Here is a 16,889-nt window from a genome sequence, read left to right on the forward strand (position 1 = left end):
TGCTGTATGTGTCTCTTGGAGATTTGGGGATGATTTAGCTGGAGCTCTGAGCTTACTCGTTGAGCCAGGTGCTTCAGAGCCTCTTCATTCCCCTTTGGATGAAGCCTTCCTGACAGCAGTTCTTGCAGTGAGGTTGCAGTCTGAGCTCAAGCTCTGGAATGAGACTTTCTGCCTTAGGGGCTGCAGGGCTGGGACCAGAGCAATTAGACAAGCCATTGAAGTTAATGACTCATAGGTTATCCTGTCATGGTGTCAAGGAACTTTATGTGTTTTCCCTCAAAGCCAAAGCAAACTAAATTCAGGGAAGCATAAATGAAAGGAGAAAAGCAAGTGTTCAGGCTCACTGCAAAGTTAGTGACACATGAGGCTTGCTGAAGCCTGAGGTGGGCTGGGACATGGAGATTGATGGTCCATGGTTTTTAACAGATGTGCGCTTTGGTAGGAAGGCCAAAAGTCTGTGGCTCAAAAATAAAAGATGGGTGACCGGCCTTGCGAATTCTCCAGTGGATCAGTTACTTGAATGATTTTCTTCCGTGTAGCAGCCTGTGCTTCCAGCATGTCTACAGCTTTCACTCGAGGGGACAGCTCAGCCTTAGGAACCCATTGTCCTGCTGAGACATTGCTCTGCACAAAGGAGGTCCCACTCCTGTTGCCTTCAGTGTGGCTGTAAGGGAGGAACCAGTCTCCATTCCTTCTACTAAAAAATCAAAATACAAACTTGGTTTTGTAGCTCTTGGGAGATGAATGCAAGATAAATGCAATCATCCACAGAGGAAGAGTTTGTTGTTTGGGTTTTTTTAATGCTCTTATTCTGAAATTACACTAAATCACAGTGAGTTTAAGTAACACACCCAGAGATGAGAAGGCAAGTTAGTTGTGGAAGGGAGCAGACCACCTCAGACCATTCTCGCAAGCATTTTTCTGTCCATAAAGATTAAAGATAATCAGATTTGTCAATTGTTAGTTACCTAACTAAAACATAAGCTTCTCTTTCTTCATTTTAATGATTGATTTATGATTCAGTATTACCTCGGGCCAATCCTGAGCTCAGTTTTGAATATCACCTGTTGAACCTCAGATCTTTTTCGTGACCTACATCATTAATGATGTTTTTAGGTATTTCCAAGACAGTCCACCCCCCCCCCAGGACACCCATGCCCCATGCTCTTAAAGCAAGTTTGGATGCTTTTTCTGTCCCTATAGTACACCCTCTTTATTCTAGGCAGACTTTTTTCTCTTGCTTTTTCTCTTTCCCCTCCTAGTGGTTTTCCCAAATCACAGGCCCTTCTCTTGATGTCAGTTGTACAAATCTCTCTAGGCCACATGCTGCTTTGAGGGTGAGGCTGGTTTTAGTTAAGACTGTAATTGTCAGCAGTAGGGTGGGAGCCATGCAAGTCCACATCTGCTGAGCTCCTCTGTATTTTGTTGTTGAATTCCAGCAATTATGCCTGAAGTGTTACAAGTTTGCATGCTCTTCCCATAGGCGAGCCAGAAGGCAAGACGTCAAATATGGAGACCCCGTTGCACAATGCTGGGATGTAGAAGACAGTGAGTACTTCACACCTTTCTTGCTTTTTTTGTTGCTTTGACAACAGAGTTTGCTGTGAGGGTCTCTGTATGTCTGCGAAAACTTGCTGAGCTTGACAGAATAACACCATTAAAGCAGTTGTCTTTCCCACACTTTGCATATATTAGCCCTCCTGCAGTTAAATTTGCGGAGCCAGGGATGATAAGGGAGAGCCAACATGGCACAGCACCTTCTCATCTCTTGTGGGTGACCCTCCACAGCACTCACCCAGGGGAGGGAGATGTGCCCTGACACAAAACCATCACGCACATCCCTACAAGTAGCTAATGGGGTGTGTGTGATGTTTCATCCAGAAACTGGAGAGATAATCCTGCAAGGAAACCCACAGGGGTGAATGGGGAACACGCCATCTCCTCCCCTCCCGCCACATACACTTGACACGAGTCCCAAGGCCCATCTGCAGCTTGCCAAACCAGCTCCTTCCCCTCCCTGCAGCTACTTAAATACTCCTGTTCTTAACAAGAGCCTACCCCCCACTTCCCTGTCAGCTTCCCCCTCCCTTTCCCACGCCCTCTTTTCAGATGCCAAAGGGTCTGGCTTGCTCCTTTGGCAACTGCAGCACTTCTCTTACAGCAAGCACTGTCAGTATGAAATCCTGCGGTTACGCAGCAATCTCTGCGGCGGCATAAAATAAATGAAAAGCATTCAAAACCAAGCTTGAGTTTGTCTGGGGCTCTTCTAGCTGCTTATTAAAACGAACAACCCAGTCAAAACAGTATTGATTGTATTGCTGCGCCGAATGTTTGGTTCAGGATGAGCCACCGCTTCCCATTGATCTCTGGTTATTTTTGTGCTGCTGCGGTGCTGGGTGCCTGCCGCAGATCTCAGCGTGAGTCAGTGCAGAAACCGGAGCTGCTCACCACAGGATCAAAGCTTTAAGTCTGTTGCACAGTACAGAGGGCTCTGACTGTACATGTGTGCTTGCAGACATAGTTAAAAAGTCAGGGTAAAATTCTCATTTCCATTAAAGTCAACGACAAAACTGCTGTTCATTCCCAAGGGCCAGAATTTCCTTGCTTGCTGCTTACCACAGCTCTCCAAACAGTGGTATCTGAGACTGTGCAAAGCTCAAGGTTAGAGAAGCCCTAGCAGAAAGGCTGACAATGTCACATTTTCCTAGAAGGATAAAGAGATACTGGAAGAGGTGGCTTTACTAGACAAATGTAAAATGGCTTAACACAGAAACTGGTATTACTCTTTTGCCCCAATGTAGCACCACCAATAGAAATTTTATTCAGCTTGGGATGACTCCTGTGTGCCATAAAACCATGAAGCTGACCTGTGCCACTCCAGGCTCTGGGCTTATTTTTGCCATTTACGATAATTAATAACATTATGGCCCCAAAACCTATCTAAATTCAGTGCTCCACTGTGTGAGATTCCCTCCCAGAGACTTCATTGGCTGCATGAAGTTGTTTGGCTGTACTGAAGTCTCAGTGGCACAGTGAAATAGAAGAAAAGTATTTAATAGAGAGCTTGAATTTCTATAGATCTCATATAGGTACTTTTATGGAAAAAACAATCCAAATTGTATTCATTTTTTTGTTGAGCTAACTTTTGATTTAGGAGATGCCACTGCTTGCACCTTCCTTTCTGTTATTGGCAGGGTATAAGAAACAGCTTTAGTCCTATGATAAGGCCGATAAGACACAGATAAGACAGACTGGAAAGGGAAATGGAGATGCAGAGATTAGAAATTACTTGCTCAGGTTTACAAAAGGCCAAGAATTGAGCCCAGATCTCCTCATGGCTCCTTCAGTGTTTGTTCTGAAACATACTGCAGAGCATTTCAAATTATACTGAAGGAAGGTAAACTTCAGTTTACTTTAGTCCTGTGACTCTTCTGAAGTGCTTGGGATGAACAAACCAGACCGTACAATCTACATTTAGCAGCTTTAGCTCAGGTTTAATAGTTGCGTTACTTAAAGGAAAAACACAAGTCAGATTTTAAATTCCTCAAAGGTGAAAGCTTCAACTTTAAAACAGAGCAAGCTCATGATACAGATTTTATTGACCTCCTTAAAAACCAGTTGCACTAAAGGAAGGTTAGCAGCCGCCTCTAAATCCTCATAGTTATAGTTTAAGCTAAAAGTTAAGTTTCCTTTTGCTTTTTTATAATTCAGTCACTCTTACAGCATCTGTTCTGAATCAGGCTATTTTCCCATTGCTTTAAAAAACAGGTCAGGGTTAATCTCCTGTACCATGTTTGCTTTCCAGGCATTAGTCATGAAACTGCTGATGAAAAGGTGATTTTTGGCATTGAGTTTAATTCAACTTTTCTGGAATGTATTCCTAAGTCCCAGCAAGCCTCCATTAGGTGGTATATTCAGCGCTCTGGAGAAGAACATCGAGAAGAGGTAAGTTATAGTCATCAAGGCAAGTTTCCTCTATAGAGAATTCAGCTGAGCATTGAAAGGCAGGAGTTATTGGGATTAGTCGATGTTTTACTTTTCCTTGCCTCACCTTAGGTATCACATAGCATTCTGGTATCACCATTTGGGGCATGCAGTGGGGAAGAGAGAAGCCATTTGCACTGTGTCATAAGTAGAATTAAATATTTATTTTTACTTACATGCTCATTCTATTAAAAAAAAAAAAAGAAAAGATAAGTTAAACTTTAATTAGTGGTAAAAAATCCAGGTAATGAAAAAGAAAAATCCCTTTCGTCCTGTAATTAACACTAACACAACAACTATTTCTGTAGGTAAATGTATGTTCAAAGCCCTTTGTTTTAATAAAATCTCGGCTCCGTTTAGTGTCTGATTTCATTCCCTTATCACGTTAAGCAGTGTAGTTAAGAATTGCATTTATTGCTTGCTGCTTCTCTTGCCCTCTCCCCAGAGAAGGAATAGTCTGTGCAGTAAAAGGTTTTTTGTTTGCTTTTTTTTTCTTGTTAGTAGAGTCTGAGAATTTTCTTCAATGTCACTCTGAGCTGATGCAGACGTGTCAGGTTAAAAACTTGCATCTTGCATCTGGAGTAGAAAGCTGAGAAACTTGTGATGGCCCTTAAATCCTGCAGGAGGCAGGTTTGGGGTCCTCACTGGTGGAGAAGCCCTGGAGAAGCCTCCAGGTCCCTACATACCTCCTGTAAAATTTCCTGCTGAGTCCTCTCTGAGCTAGTGACAAAGGGGCCCTCTGACTTGCCCAAAAGGTCAACACACCGGGACTGGTTTGGACTGGGTTTGAGTGACTTTCAAACCTCAGGAGTTTTCATAGCCTTTCTCTTACATGAGTAATTTTGTGTCTGAGGCCAAGTCCTGCTGTGATGGCAACCATGGCAACGAGGAAGCAGGAGGGAAAAGAAGTGCCCTTTCAAATGAGCTGGTCCCAGGTGTTAGAGAAGCTTTTTTGTTGAGTGTTCATCCGAGACCAAAATTAGTTTAAATGACAGGAACTATCAAACACCCAACCAGCCTTCCACTCTCTACGATAATTCACCCTATGAGACTTTCTGAGAGCAGAAAATACACTGGTTCTCTCTAAAGGCTGGGGAGATGCAGGCGAGGGCAGGTACCCAGCAAAGCACTCCTTTTGAGTGAGATATGACTCATGGCAGAAGTCCCAAAGTTACAACTCCAGTCATGTCTTGGCCCAGAAAGCCAGAGTAAGGAGATACAAAGCACTTCTGATTTTCCACAAGACAAGACAAAAAACCCCACAAAACTGTGTATTAACTATGGCACTACAGTACTTTTAATTTATTCCCCCTTCTCTTACTCATGTTTTGGATTGGCAAAGATTCTTTCCTCTGCTGAGAATAAAAACTGCATGAATTTACAGATACAGTGCTTCCCACAGCATGCACTAAACACCAAAAGAGAGAGATTACTGGTTTGAAATACCACCTTTAACCTCCGTTATAGTCCACACATGGGAAAAAAATGAGATCTGATCAGCTGGCCAAGCACACTCACAGCCGCAGGTAGTTGAAGTGAAAATCCAGTTAGAAGTATATCAGCCTTTAAAGACCTGTGGGCATTCATTGTTTGTGCTTTAATTGATTTACCTTTAACTATCCTGGGCAGAAGACTCTCTGCTCTACTTCCCTAAGGCAGCAGTTTGTAAATACACTTAACATATTTGATCAGGGAAAGCACTTGCTAAATTCTAACCATGTGTTTAAGACTCATTTTTAAGTAAATTTGAGCAGACAGTTAACAGGAGATTTTTTTATTTTGTTTTGTTTTGGGGTTTTTTTTGGGGGGGGCTGTTCTTTTTTCTTTTTTCTGAACAGGAAGTGATGTTAAGTTTTGAGAAGACTCAAAATCATTGTTTAAAACAATGTATTGCAACTATAGCATGTGCCTGAGCTTCTAAAAAGAGCTACAAACTTTGCATAAAGCAGCCAGTTCCCTGTGAAGAATGTAATATTTCTGTATCATAAGAAGTTACAATTTCAAGATTTGAAAGCCTGTTTTGAAAGGCTGCTTTTGAATTTTATCCCTGTCAATTTACAGGGAAAACAGCTGATTTTCTCGTAAATCACAGGTTCAGACAGGCCTCTGAAGTTCAGGAAGCCAAGCTCAAGTTATCTTTCTTATTTGATTATAGAACAAACTGCAGGTCAAACCAACTTGTGAACAAAATTAAGGCAGGCTAACCTATATAACGTAGCCTAAGTTAAGGCTATATTATATTTTGCCATGCTTTTTTATTTCCAAAATGTTCACTCTGGCAGTGACTGGCCCCTGCTACTTGTTCTGGGCCAAATGACAGCATGGTGACGTCCAATACTGCAGGACTGCCCAATGCACCAAGGATGTGCACATAGAGAGTAAGAGAATGCGTGCATCTGTGGGATGGCATTCGAAGCTCCAGCAAGCACGCAGCATACATCTTTGCACATTAGCAGTCTTCCACAGCAATGTTTACTGGGTTTGCTCTGTGTAAACAGTCTGACATCTGTTTGTATGAGAAAAGTAAAGCTTTGCTAAAAGGCTAGATTAACCTTTGAGGCAAATTTAGAAGAAAATTAGAAGGCGAAATCTGCAGACAGATTTTCTACATTATGAATGCTAACAGTAGGCAAATAGCTTTTTACCACATATTGTCCCTAAAGCCATAGCAGTGTTTCTGTGATCTAGCTTTGATAAAATAGAAGTTGGAGCACATGTTCTGCAACTCCTTGGGGTGGTTTTGTTAGTTTTTTGGTTTTTTTTTTTTTGCAGTCTTTGAAGATAACAGCCTATATAAATGCATATGCACATACTGATGATTATAGGATCAGATCACTTAAAGGCAGTGTATAGCTATTAGTTTTGTTTATTCCTGCCAAAAAATTCCTACAGTAACTGAATTTCTAGTATTTTGACCCTAAGAACTTGAAGTCCTTCTTAGCAAACTCAGCTTGCACATCTTGAATTAACATAGTGGGAGACAGCATTTTTAGAAGGGGGAAAAAAAAAAAAAGCAGCATTTTTTGGTTTGATTTGGGTAGTTTTTTTAAGATAAAGATACTAGTCCGAAAGTGCCACATTTTCAAATGCATATGCCTAAAGTTAGATTGCTAATTTCATATATGGCTGCCTAAATAAATGCCTGGGTCTATAGAGATCCAGAGCAATCACTCCTCCTATTAGATAGAATAAGGGTATTTGCAGGTTAAAATGTTAATCCCATGTTAATTTGGGAATCCAGAAATTGAGGTTTTTCAGGTTTTCTAATTTAACTTATCAGTGAAAATTACTCATCAGTATTAGAGCCTAATTGGAGGTCTTCCTAGAAAATCCAAAGATCAGCAGAGCAATTGACTTTCTTCTTAAAGTACTTCAATTTGACAGAAATACCATATGTGAAAGAAACAGTGTGGTCATATTTAACATAAAGCTCGATCTTTGCTCAGCCAATGCCTTACCATAACTTTTCCCATTACAATTATATTTTCTGCTCTCTCCCTCCCTTCCTGCAGCAGGTTTCTCAAATAACACTGTACGCTATTTTAGCGCATGTCTTAGTGGTGTAACTTATTGTGATGACGATACCATGCTTTGCAAATTACTCCATGCACCTGGAACTTAGGTTACGGACTTTTAGTTCCAGGGCTGGAACTGTAATGTCTCAGCAAGTCTTTAAACCTGGCTTTACAAATATATGTCTTTGCACTGTCCCGGACATGCGTTACAGCTTCCTGAGGGAAGGAAAAGGGCAAAATCCAGACTAGATGGGAAGCATTTGGCCCAGCAGGATGTCCCCGACATTTTACCCTTAGGGTCATGGTTCAGAATGTGACTTCCAGACAAAGCAACCTGTGGGGAGGGACAGGATCTCCTGTGGTACAGGAGCTGTCACCAGGTCATTTTGCTGCCAGTGGGAGTACATTTCCCTGTAGTTTGGGGCTGTTTTAAGGTCAGGAGTCAAATATTTAGTGCTTTTGTGTTTAGTGTTGCTCACGCGGTTGATCACGTTTGTTCCTGCGCATGCAGGGTTAGTCACTGAGACGAGGGAGTGCATTTCAGTGGCTGGAGTTCATAAAAAAAAGTGGAGATGTCGTCCGTTCATAATGTTAAACTGTTGAAGTTTTCTGAAGCTTGAAACAGATATTTATTTATTTCTCAAAGAAATTCCTGTGTGTTATGCTATGTATGTAATAGGTGTCAGGACTGCAAACAGCAAATGCATGGCTCCCAACAAAGCCATTAATTTTGGTGCCCCATGGCTTTGAAAAGTATTAGCCCCCTCCTGCTTTAGGCTGTGCTTTACCCCAAGTCTCCTGCAGCTCCAGGTCTGCCAAGCTGCCACCTCTCCTTGCAGGGGACAGAATAAACCATATGGTCTGAAGTGACAGAATAGGTGCAGATCACTTTTAACTCTCTCCTTCCTGCTCTATTCATACCTGGGAGTGAAAATAAAGCCACCAAAAGGCAGGAGGACATTCCAGTTTCTTCCTCAGTGGTTCTCACCCTTTCCATGTTCCTGCCCCGCAGCCCTGAGCTGGGTTTTTCTGAGGGACTCAGTTTAACAAACATCTGATGGTTTGGTAGGTACAAGAGTTTGACCCACTCTTGGACAGGACATCTTGCCAAGCACAAGACTGTGACCTAGCTACCCCATTAGAGCAAAGAGATGTTGTTTCCATTCCACATTTTAGCCAGACTGTGAAGACATATTCAGTTTATCCAAGGCATAAGTTTCCATCTTTTTGTGGCTGGAGATTTTTGCATTATGATGGTAACTTTCCTTGTTACAAACATCTGGTCAGCAGCATCTTGTGAATAAAGGTCAGAGATTCAGTGCCAGTCCTGAAATCTGAGTTGGATGAGACCAAGGATTGAGTTTCCAGTAGTACCTTCTGTTAGAGGAATGTAGTATAGTGTTTGAATCCTTAGGTCAAGGAGAAAGAGATCAAGAGTGGGAAAAATAAGAAGACATTCATTCTGCAGCTCAGGGACTACTTACAGCTTTCATGCTTTCACTCTTCTGTTTTATTATATTACTCATTGGCTTTTTTTTCCCCCTAATGCCTTGAGATTCTTAAGACAGACTAATATTTTTGACAGTTTCCCAGAGAAAAAAAGAAGAAGTAACTCTGAACTTAGATATAGCTCATGACATTTCTGCTTTGATTTAGATATACTGGGGAGGCAGGAGTTTAAAATTTAGTCTCAGAATAAGAAGTTAGCTTCACCTTGAAGGTAATAGGAATCATGCATTTCCATAATGACATTATTGTACCAGCAATACGTTCTTCATCTTTCCTGTGGAAAAAGAAGAAAAGAGAAATTAAGTCTACAGATGTGTTGGCATTAGATGATTATTTTCCCAGTATAAGAGAAACAAAATTATATTTAACAATAATGGAAAGAAAAGAAAACCCCAACCCAGAGTGTTCTTTATTTGTAGTCAAATGATGAAGATGAAGAAGAGAATAGTAGAAAAACACAGACGAATGTGAATTATCAGCAAATGTTCCTCATTTTCCTTTCTCCCCCTCTCAATTTGTTCAGGCATTGTAGCTAACCCATGATTAGTCCAGCTTTACCTCTTAACATTTTTTCAGATGTTGATTAATGACGGAAGGCAGGCTTTGAAGCCACTTTCTTCTCCCAGACAGGTGCAGTGTTTTAACTGTGAAAGAGTTGACATGTGAATTATTTGTAAAGAGGCAGCTATCTAAACACATCATTAGCAAAGGACAAAAAGCATTGACCTAACCTGGTGCCACAGCACTTTCAAATCCTTGGTTGTTTTCCAACTTACTGATTGTTTAAAGATTTGCCACCATTATTGGCAATGCCTATTTTTCCTCCATTGTTAAATTCTGTTTGTGAAAATCAAGCATTCGGTTTGCATGGAGATCTTTTCCCGTTGCCAAATATTGCCAGTATCTATGGCATGTGCCATAATTCGGGTAATGTAACTTTAGGCAAACATCATGAAGGACGGAAAGTACAATTTGTTGATAAAACACTCTAAAAAATCTGCTCCCACTCCACTAAGAAAGTTAATGGTAATCAATTGCTTCATTTTTGTGGTTTGTAATGTGTTCCCTATTGAACAAAACTATGTCTCTCATGTTTAAGTTTTATTGTATGCTCAAATTTAAGCACATCAACAAGCTTTTATGAATTAAAGCCTTTGTACTTCTGAATTGTTAAATCCTATTTACAAACATTTTAGGAGAGTTATTGAATATGACATGGTGGGGGGGACTATACACATGAACACAATGATGAATCCACAGTTGACCAAAGCAAAATGATGTCTTTTATCTAACTAGTCTTTTCACTCTCCTCAAAATTTAATAAAATATGTTTTACATCTTTGGGTCAGGAACCAAGGAGCACATTAAGCATTCAAGTGAAAGGTTAAAAATCTACTACCAAGTAATGAAATGCCAGGTGTTTATGAAACTCCAGAGCCCTGTGGGGGAAAAGTAGAGAGGAAAGACAGGAAGAGTTCTGAACCTATGGGTAAAACAACATAAACAGGATACCAAAAAGAGAAGTAAGGGAGGGAAACAGTAATGAAGTGTTGCTCAATACATGTGAAATCAGAGACATAATTTCATCCTGCCAGAGGATAAGAAAGGAATGAACAATGAAGGCACAAAGAAGGAAGAGGTGACAGTCACCGTAAATCAATATCCAAGGTTAAACCAGGACATTCTGTAAGAATGCTGCTTCATTAAAAATAGGAGTCATGATGGGCTGGGATTAAGGGACACACACAATGTTCGCTTTCTCTGCGGTATCCCAAGGCAGATGGGGGGTCAACTCCATCAGTTAACACATTTACAACTAGAAAGTGACGGCTGCTACACAAGTGGTAAATAGTTATGAGTAGCAGGGTGCTGGACTTAGGGGTCCAGTGATCTTTTCAAGTCTAGATCTGCCATTATTCTGCCTTCCTTTCACTGAAAATAGGCGAAGCCCTGGTAAGGGCTCCTTGGACTGGAGCTCAGCCAGCCAAAATAGCCAGCTGGAGATCTTCCAAGTGTAGGAGGTACACAGCTGTCAAGACGCTCTAGACTACAATACTGGCAGAGCCACTGATAGGCAGATGCTACTGCTGCAATTGCATCAAGCCCCGAGCTCAAAGAGATCCGTCCTGTTTTCACTCAGACAATGTGGGAATTTGGTCTTTGCATAGTGCCTTATGAAACCCAAATGCCTGGAAATTAGCTGCTTCTTCCCATCCTTTCCCTAAGTTTCTCAAACTTGGGTCTTTATGTTGCATGAAACTTGGACAGAAGTAAGAGGTGCTTCTTTGTCATATTGCAACAGCCAAGCCTCTGAGCCTTCTTACCTGGCCCCTGCTCCTGCTTCTTTCTGCAGGATCCAGCACCACAAGGAAAGACCTTCCCCAGACATATTTCTGCCTACAGCTACTCATTTGTGGATTCATGTATACATTTTATGCTCCTGTTTTTGTAAGCAAGGTACATTTACTTGAAATGAGTGTCACTAGCTGATAAAATTGAGGATTACTGCCCTATGCTGTAGGTTCTGGCAGTAGAAAACTAGTCTTTTCTAGTCTGTCTCCCTGCTATCTTGTGTGCATGTGCTTGTGGCTTGACCATGATTTCTCTGGTTTAAACTCAGTGTAGTAAATCAAAAGTAGCTTCTGCTTATGTAGCACCTGTTGTCAGGACAATCGATTTTCCAGGAATTTCCTGAAATTAGTCCGATTTCACCCTGCTGGTGCCAAGTAAGCATGCTTATATACAGTTTACAAACAATGAAACTAAAGCTCAGGGTTGACCCAACACCATCAGCTAGTGGCTGGAGCCAAAAAATACTTGGCCACAGAACCAGGCAGCCAGAGCCATGTTCTGACCAGTATTTTGTAGCAGCTGGTTTCTTGTCTCTGCTGCAGTCAGATCGGTGGTAGTACACAGGCCTATATCCATCCATCCACATATCTGTCTATCTATCTATCTATCTATCTATCTATCTGTCTGTCTCTGTCTATCTACCTACCTACCTACCCAATGTTACTGAAGACTTTTGCAGCTCATACAGTAGCAAGCCAAAGTCTCTCTCTCTGTGCATATGTTATATATACGCATATTGCTTTTTAATGGTGATCTCAAAATAGTCTCTCAAATTATTTAACCCTTCCAAAGTCATTATTATAGAAGCTTAGAAAAGGGTAAAGCTAAAAGCCCTGGGAGGTTATGTCATCTATCTCTTTGCTCCAAGAGAACCTATTGTGATAAAGTACTAGAATCATAACAGATGGATCATATGTGTGTATATATTTTTTCCCATGGAATAGAAGAGGGAATCGTGCAGATTTTTTGCATAAAGCAACAGTATGTAGCTTACCCTGTGAATAAATCTAATTCAGTCATCTTTACGCCTCCCTGACCTTCACCTTCTGAATTTTGCTGGGGGGTCAGATGTGCACTCTGGGAAATCTTCCAGATTCTGTGTTGGTTCTCTCTGTTCCCACTCCCCACTTCTTAAACCCACTACTCAGCCTTGTGCTGATGTTTTTCTATGTTCTAGCAATGGCACCAGCAGTGCTGAGGCTGGCTGTAAGGCCTTGGCTCTGCTGCAGGCTGCTCAAGCAGCACTGGGGCCCCTGTGGTGCCATTGTGTCCTGTAGCCTCTGTGCGGCAGCAGAACATAGCATGCCAGAGGCGACAGCTCCGGACTAGACCAGCATCATTTCCAAAGGAAACTCTGGTGTTGGGCACTGGGAGTTAGGGGTCTTGCTTTCTACTTCCACTTCTGCTACTAATCTTTATATGGTCTTTAGCAAATCACTTACCTGCTATGTTTCCCAGCTGCAAAAATACTTTGGTGCCTGCTGCCCCATCCTGTTTTGTTTTGTTTTGTTTGGGGGGGAAGGATGGTTTTTTTTGCCTTATATGTTTTGGAAATTATTTTCAGATCACCAGATATGCAATTTACCTGAAGACGTTATTACTCAAAGGTGCACCTTATTCATAAATGAAATCACAGTTCCACGCTGACAGACTTCAGCTCTCACTTGCAATCTCATTCTTTGCTTTCTTTTTTTCTTTATTTTTTTTCTCTCTAAGTTCATCTTCACAGATCTTAACAATAAAAGAATTGTACTCAATTGTAATTGTCTAACCTCACGGGATGGTTTTAATTACATCTCAGTGAGTCAAAGACAGGATCAATTTCCTTTTGAAAAACCCAGTTGAAGAAGATCAGAATCAGAGCATTTCACTTTAAAAATCAGTAGTAATATTTATTTTCAATGTAATAGGGGCTCAGCGCTCCAGATATATACATGCACAGTTGTATATTGGGTGCATTACAGATGCCTCAAGAAAAGCAGTTAAAAAATTAATAGGATTTGTGGCACTAAATAGCTACCCTTTCTTGGAGAATGTAGACTTATTGCTTTGTAGTGTGATGAGTGTTACTGTCCTTTTACACGTGTCCTTTCACAGCATGTCGTGCTCTGTTTTTGCCAGTGAAACTCACCTGTCACATTCTTCTTTTGTCCAACCCCACAGCTGAAGGCTGACGAAAGGATCATCAAAACAGAGCATGGGCTGCTGATCCGCAGCTTGCAAAGAAGGGATGCGGGAGCCTATTTCTGCAAAGCCCAGGAGCACACCTTTGTCCATACCATCGTGAAGCTGAATTTAAATGTCATTGAGAACGGGCAAATGGAAAGCACTCAGAAAACTGAGGATGAGGAGGGCCGGGTGAGGGATTTGCTGACAGAGTCCCGGCTGAGGTACAAGGACTATATCCAGCTTGTCAGCAGCCCCAGCTTTAGCCTGGATGAATACTGTGAACAGATGTGGCACCGGGAGAAGCGGCGGCAGCGGAACAAAGGTGGTGCCAAGTGGAAGCATGTGCAGGAGATGAAAAAAAAGCGAAACCGAAGGCACCATGAGCCAGCCAGGCCACCGTCTACGTAGTTTGTAAATGCTATTTAAAGAAAGGACATTTTCCATGGAAAAAAAACAAATACTGTGTTTTGGTTTTGTGCATCTTGCCTATGAATTAGTACTGCTTCTTATTGAAATCAGATAACTCACCATCACTATTAATCTGTATGAGACTGTACAAGGGGATTCGATACCAAATGAGATGTTCCTTATTGGAGTACCACACACCAGGCAATAATTTCAAATGCATTCATTAAAAGGATGTACACTTCTAGCTAATTTCTGGGTAGCCTGAGGCTACGTGAGCTGTGTTCTGTACTTTCTGATAATTTTCACTAGGATTTAGTGTCCGTGTTCCCATGTTAATATTTGTTGCCACATTCCACCCCAGAGGTGGCTACATTTCAGGGGAGTGCAGATGTATTTCTAGTTCTTTGGCATCTTTCTGAATAAGAAACATGGTAGAAATGTGTGACAGATCTGCAAAAATACCCTCTAATTTACCCATTGGGCCTGTATGCAAGCACAAGGGTGGGTTTTGCTAGCACAGAGAGGCACAGCAAAAAATCAAATTAAGTATTGGCTTAGGGACAGCATTCATTCTCCCCATAAAAAAAAAGAAAGCATAATCATAGTTTAAGAGAGGGGAATTATTGAGCGTTACTCATTAGAGTTTGAGTAGCCTCTAGTTTGCAGTCCATCTGCTGAAAAGAAATGTTGACTCTAATTGAAACTGCCACCAAGATGCTGGGGAGTAAATTTCCTAAGTGGTCCGTGGGAGGTATGTGCGTAAATCCTATTAACAAATAACAGGATTCCTGCCTGCACCTCTCCTATCTCTCCAAAGGTTTGACTTTGTCTGTTTCTCTGGCCCTTTGCTAGCTTTGTTTTATGCAGAGGAAAAGAAAAATAAAAGACAACAACAAAGCTAAAACAAAAGACGATGAGGGAAGATATTTAGTGGTTAAGACCAGTGCTCTTACACAGAGCTGACATTCCTCAGATGTGTGTATTCTTTGGGATTTTCTCCCAAAGGTCTTATGTATTTTTAAGTTGAAAATTTGCATTGTTGGGTTTAATACTTTTATTATAATTAAATAAAACAAAAGGTGTCCACGTGTAAATAAAACCTGTAAGTTAGAAATTTGCTATATACCACAATTTTATTTGTAAAGTGTTCCTTGTTCCTTGGTTCATATTTTGGTTTTAATAGTGTAAATTTTTCCATACAAGCAAGAAAAACTGGCCTCATTCTTACCTATTTTGCATCAATATGATTTCATTGATTTTATTCCTGATATGCAGCAACAAACACAAGCTCGAAATCAGGCCTACTGACTCTTCTCATGAGTCACAGCCCCCCTTTCCTCTCTTCCATCTAACCTCCCTCGTTTTGCCTTTCACGCCTTTTTGAGTGTGAAATGACAAATTAGCCACTTCCTCACATGGAAGAGAGCTTTGATGGATACCAAAACGACAGGCTTTACTTGTTTCTCATGCATTCTACAGATCTTGAGAGCAAAGTCTGTGGGAAACCCGTGTAATTGGTGTGCACCTCATTAAGGAACCAAAAACGTTGGCTCCGAAAGTTGTAGATTCGCCCTCGCCCTTGCTAGTGTTTGTGTGTGCATTCAGTCCCTGGTCTATAATTGTGTAGGTCCAGTTTACATCGTTGTTCATTTCCTCTCTGTTGAAAGTCAGATATGGTAAAGTGTTTGTCAGATTCAGAAAGAAATCTTGGCTTACCCACGTTTCTTGTAAAACCTGAAAGCTGAGTTTGCATGTGTTGTATAAAAGCCAGCCATACCATATGTCATTAATTTTAGATGCTTTTTTTAATAGAAGATGTGTGAGTTAATTAGGAGATATTAGATAGCATGCGTACAATGCTTTGATAGTGTAAAGCACTGAGTGCTAACTATGATAAAATGGGTCTGTGTGGGGGAGGGAATTTCTCAGCACAGGACCTTTAATTGGCAGAGAGAGTGATGCTGCAGACATTAACCACTCAAACAGTATTTCGAGAAAACGCAGAGGACTTTTTGGCATTTTTGCTGCAAAATAATGTAGGCCAGGCATTTCACAAGAGGCTCATCATTTTGGGTACCTTGATTTTAAGGCCAATTAAGACTACTTAAAGGAGGTATGGGGGGTGGGGGTGGTATTAAACTGCTACATATAAAGCACCCTGTGACAGGGATACTCAATACTCTTGGCTGGAAGGTTATGCTGACACCACACAGAACCTACCTAATTACTCCTTATTAGATTTTTATCAGCCCACAAAGTCCCATTTTTCTGACCTGGACATTAAGTAAATCAGTGGAACCACACCAATGTTAGGGACTAACAGGTGGTCCTGATTCACATGCGCTCGCAAAGGACCTCTTCTCCCCAGTGGTGACACAGTGCTTCAATTACTGCATTTCACACAACTCTCATCACATGTTTGCCTACTTCATAAAAAGCAGATCAATTTCTTCTTCCATATTTTATTCTTCTCCATGAAAACTAAATAATCTGATTTGTGTTAAGATATGACTGGCGTTATGTATTCTACAAATGAACCCACCCGATTGACTTTAGTAAAAAGCTGGGATGACTAAGGGTCTCAGTGCTGGGAGCATTAGATTTAAATGGTTGAATTAAAATATTATTACTCTTAAAACCAACTTTCATTTCTTTTATTTCAAATGTTGTTGCAATGAGATTCTTCTTAAAGAAATGACCTCATCACTCTGGGGTAGTGGTAGCATAAAACCCCAAGTGAGATATAAGGCCTCTTCCATCATGGGAAACAAATTCAATATCCTCCAAACCAGTGTGCTGTATTGGTTTCATGCCACCCCAGGGAGCATATTTAATAATATTGCATAGATAAAAGTCTGTGTTTTGGTACACTGGGTAAGATGTTTTCTATAGCTGGCAGGGCTAGCACTACTCCTCATGCACAGCACGTGTACACATGCAAGAAGGCCAGAG

The 16,889-nt window shown here is 41.1% G+C and overlaps 1 protein-coding gene across 5 annotated transcripts in view; it reads left to right on the plus strand.

The window, feature by feature from the left end:
• The window catches only part of SEMA3D (semaphorin 3D), a 137,907-nt gene extending 121,332 nt beyond the window's left edge, over positions 1–16,575 (plus strand). For 4 of the 5 annotated variants that reach the window (XM_030481161.1, XM_030481163.1, XM_030481160.1 and 1 more), the window contains 3 exons: positions 1,484–1,548; positions 3,806–3,945; positions 13,524–15,334. In XM_030481161.1, coding sequence (XP_030337021.1) covers positions 1,484–1,548; positions 3,806–3,945; positions 13,524–13,937 — 619 coding nt within the window. In that variant the 3' untranslated portion in view covers positions 13,938–15,334. Of the gene's footprint in view, positions 1–1,483; positions 1,549–3,805; positions 3,946–13,523 lie in introns of all 5 variants that reach the window. The other variant, XM_030481164.1, reaches the window with a different exon arrangement.
• The last annotated feature ends 314 nt before the right edge of the window (positions 16,576–16,889 follow it).

The sequence above is a fragment of the Strigops habroptila genome, chromosome 3 (genome assembly GCF_004027225.2).
Source record: "Strigops habroptila isolate Jane chromosome 3, bStrHab1.2.pri, whole genome shotgun sequence".
Lineage (NCBI taxonomy): Eukaryota > Metazoa > Chordata > Aves > Psittaciformes > Psittacidae > Strigops > Strigops habroptila.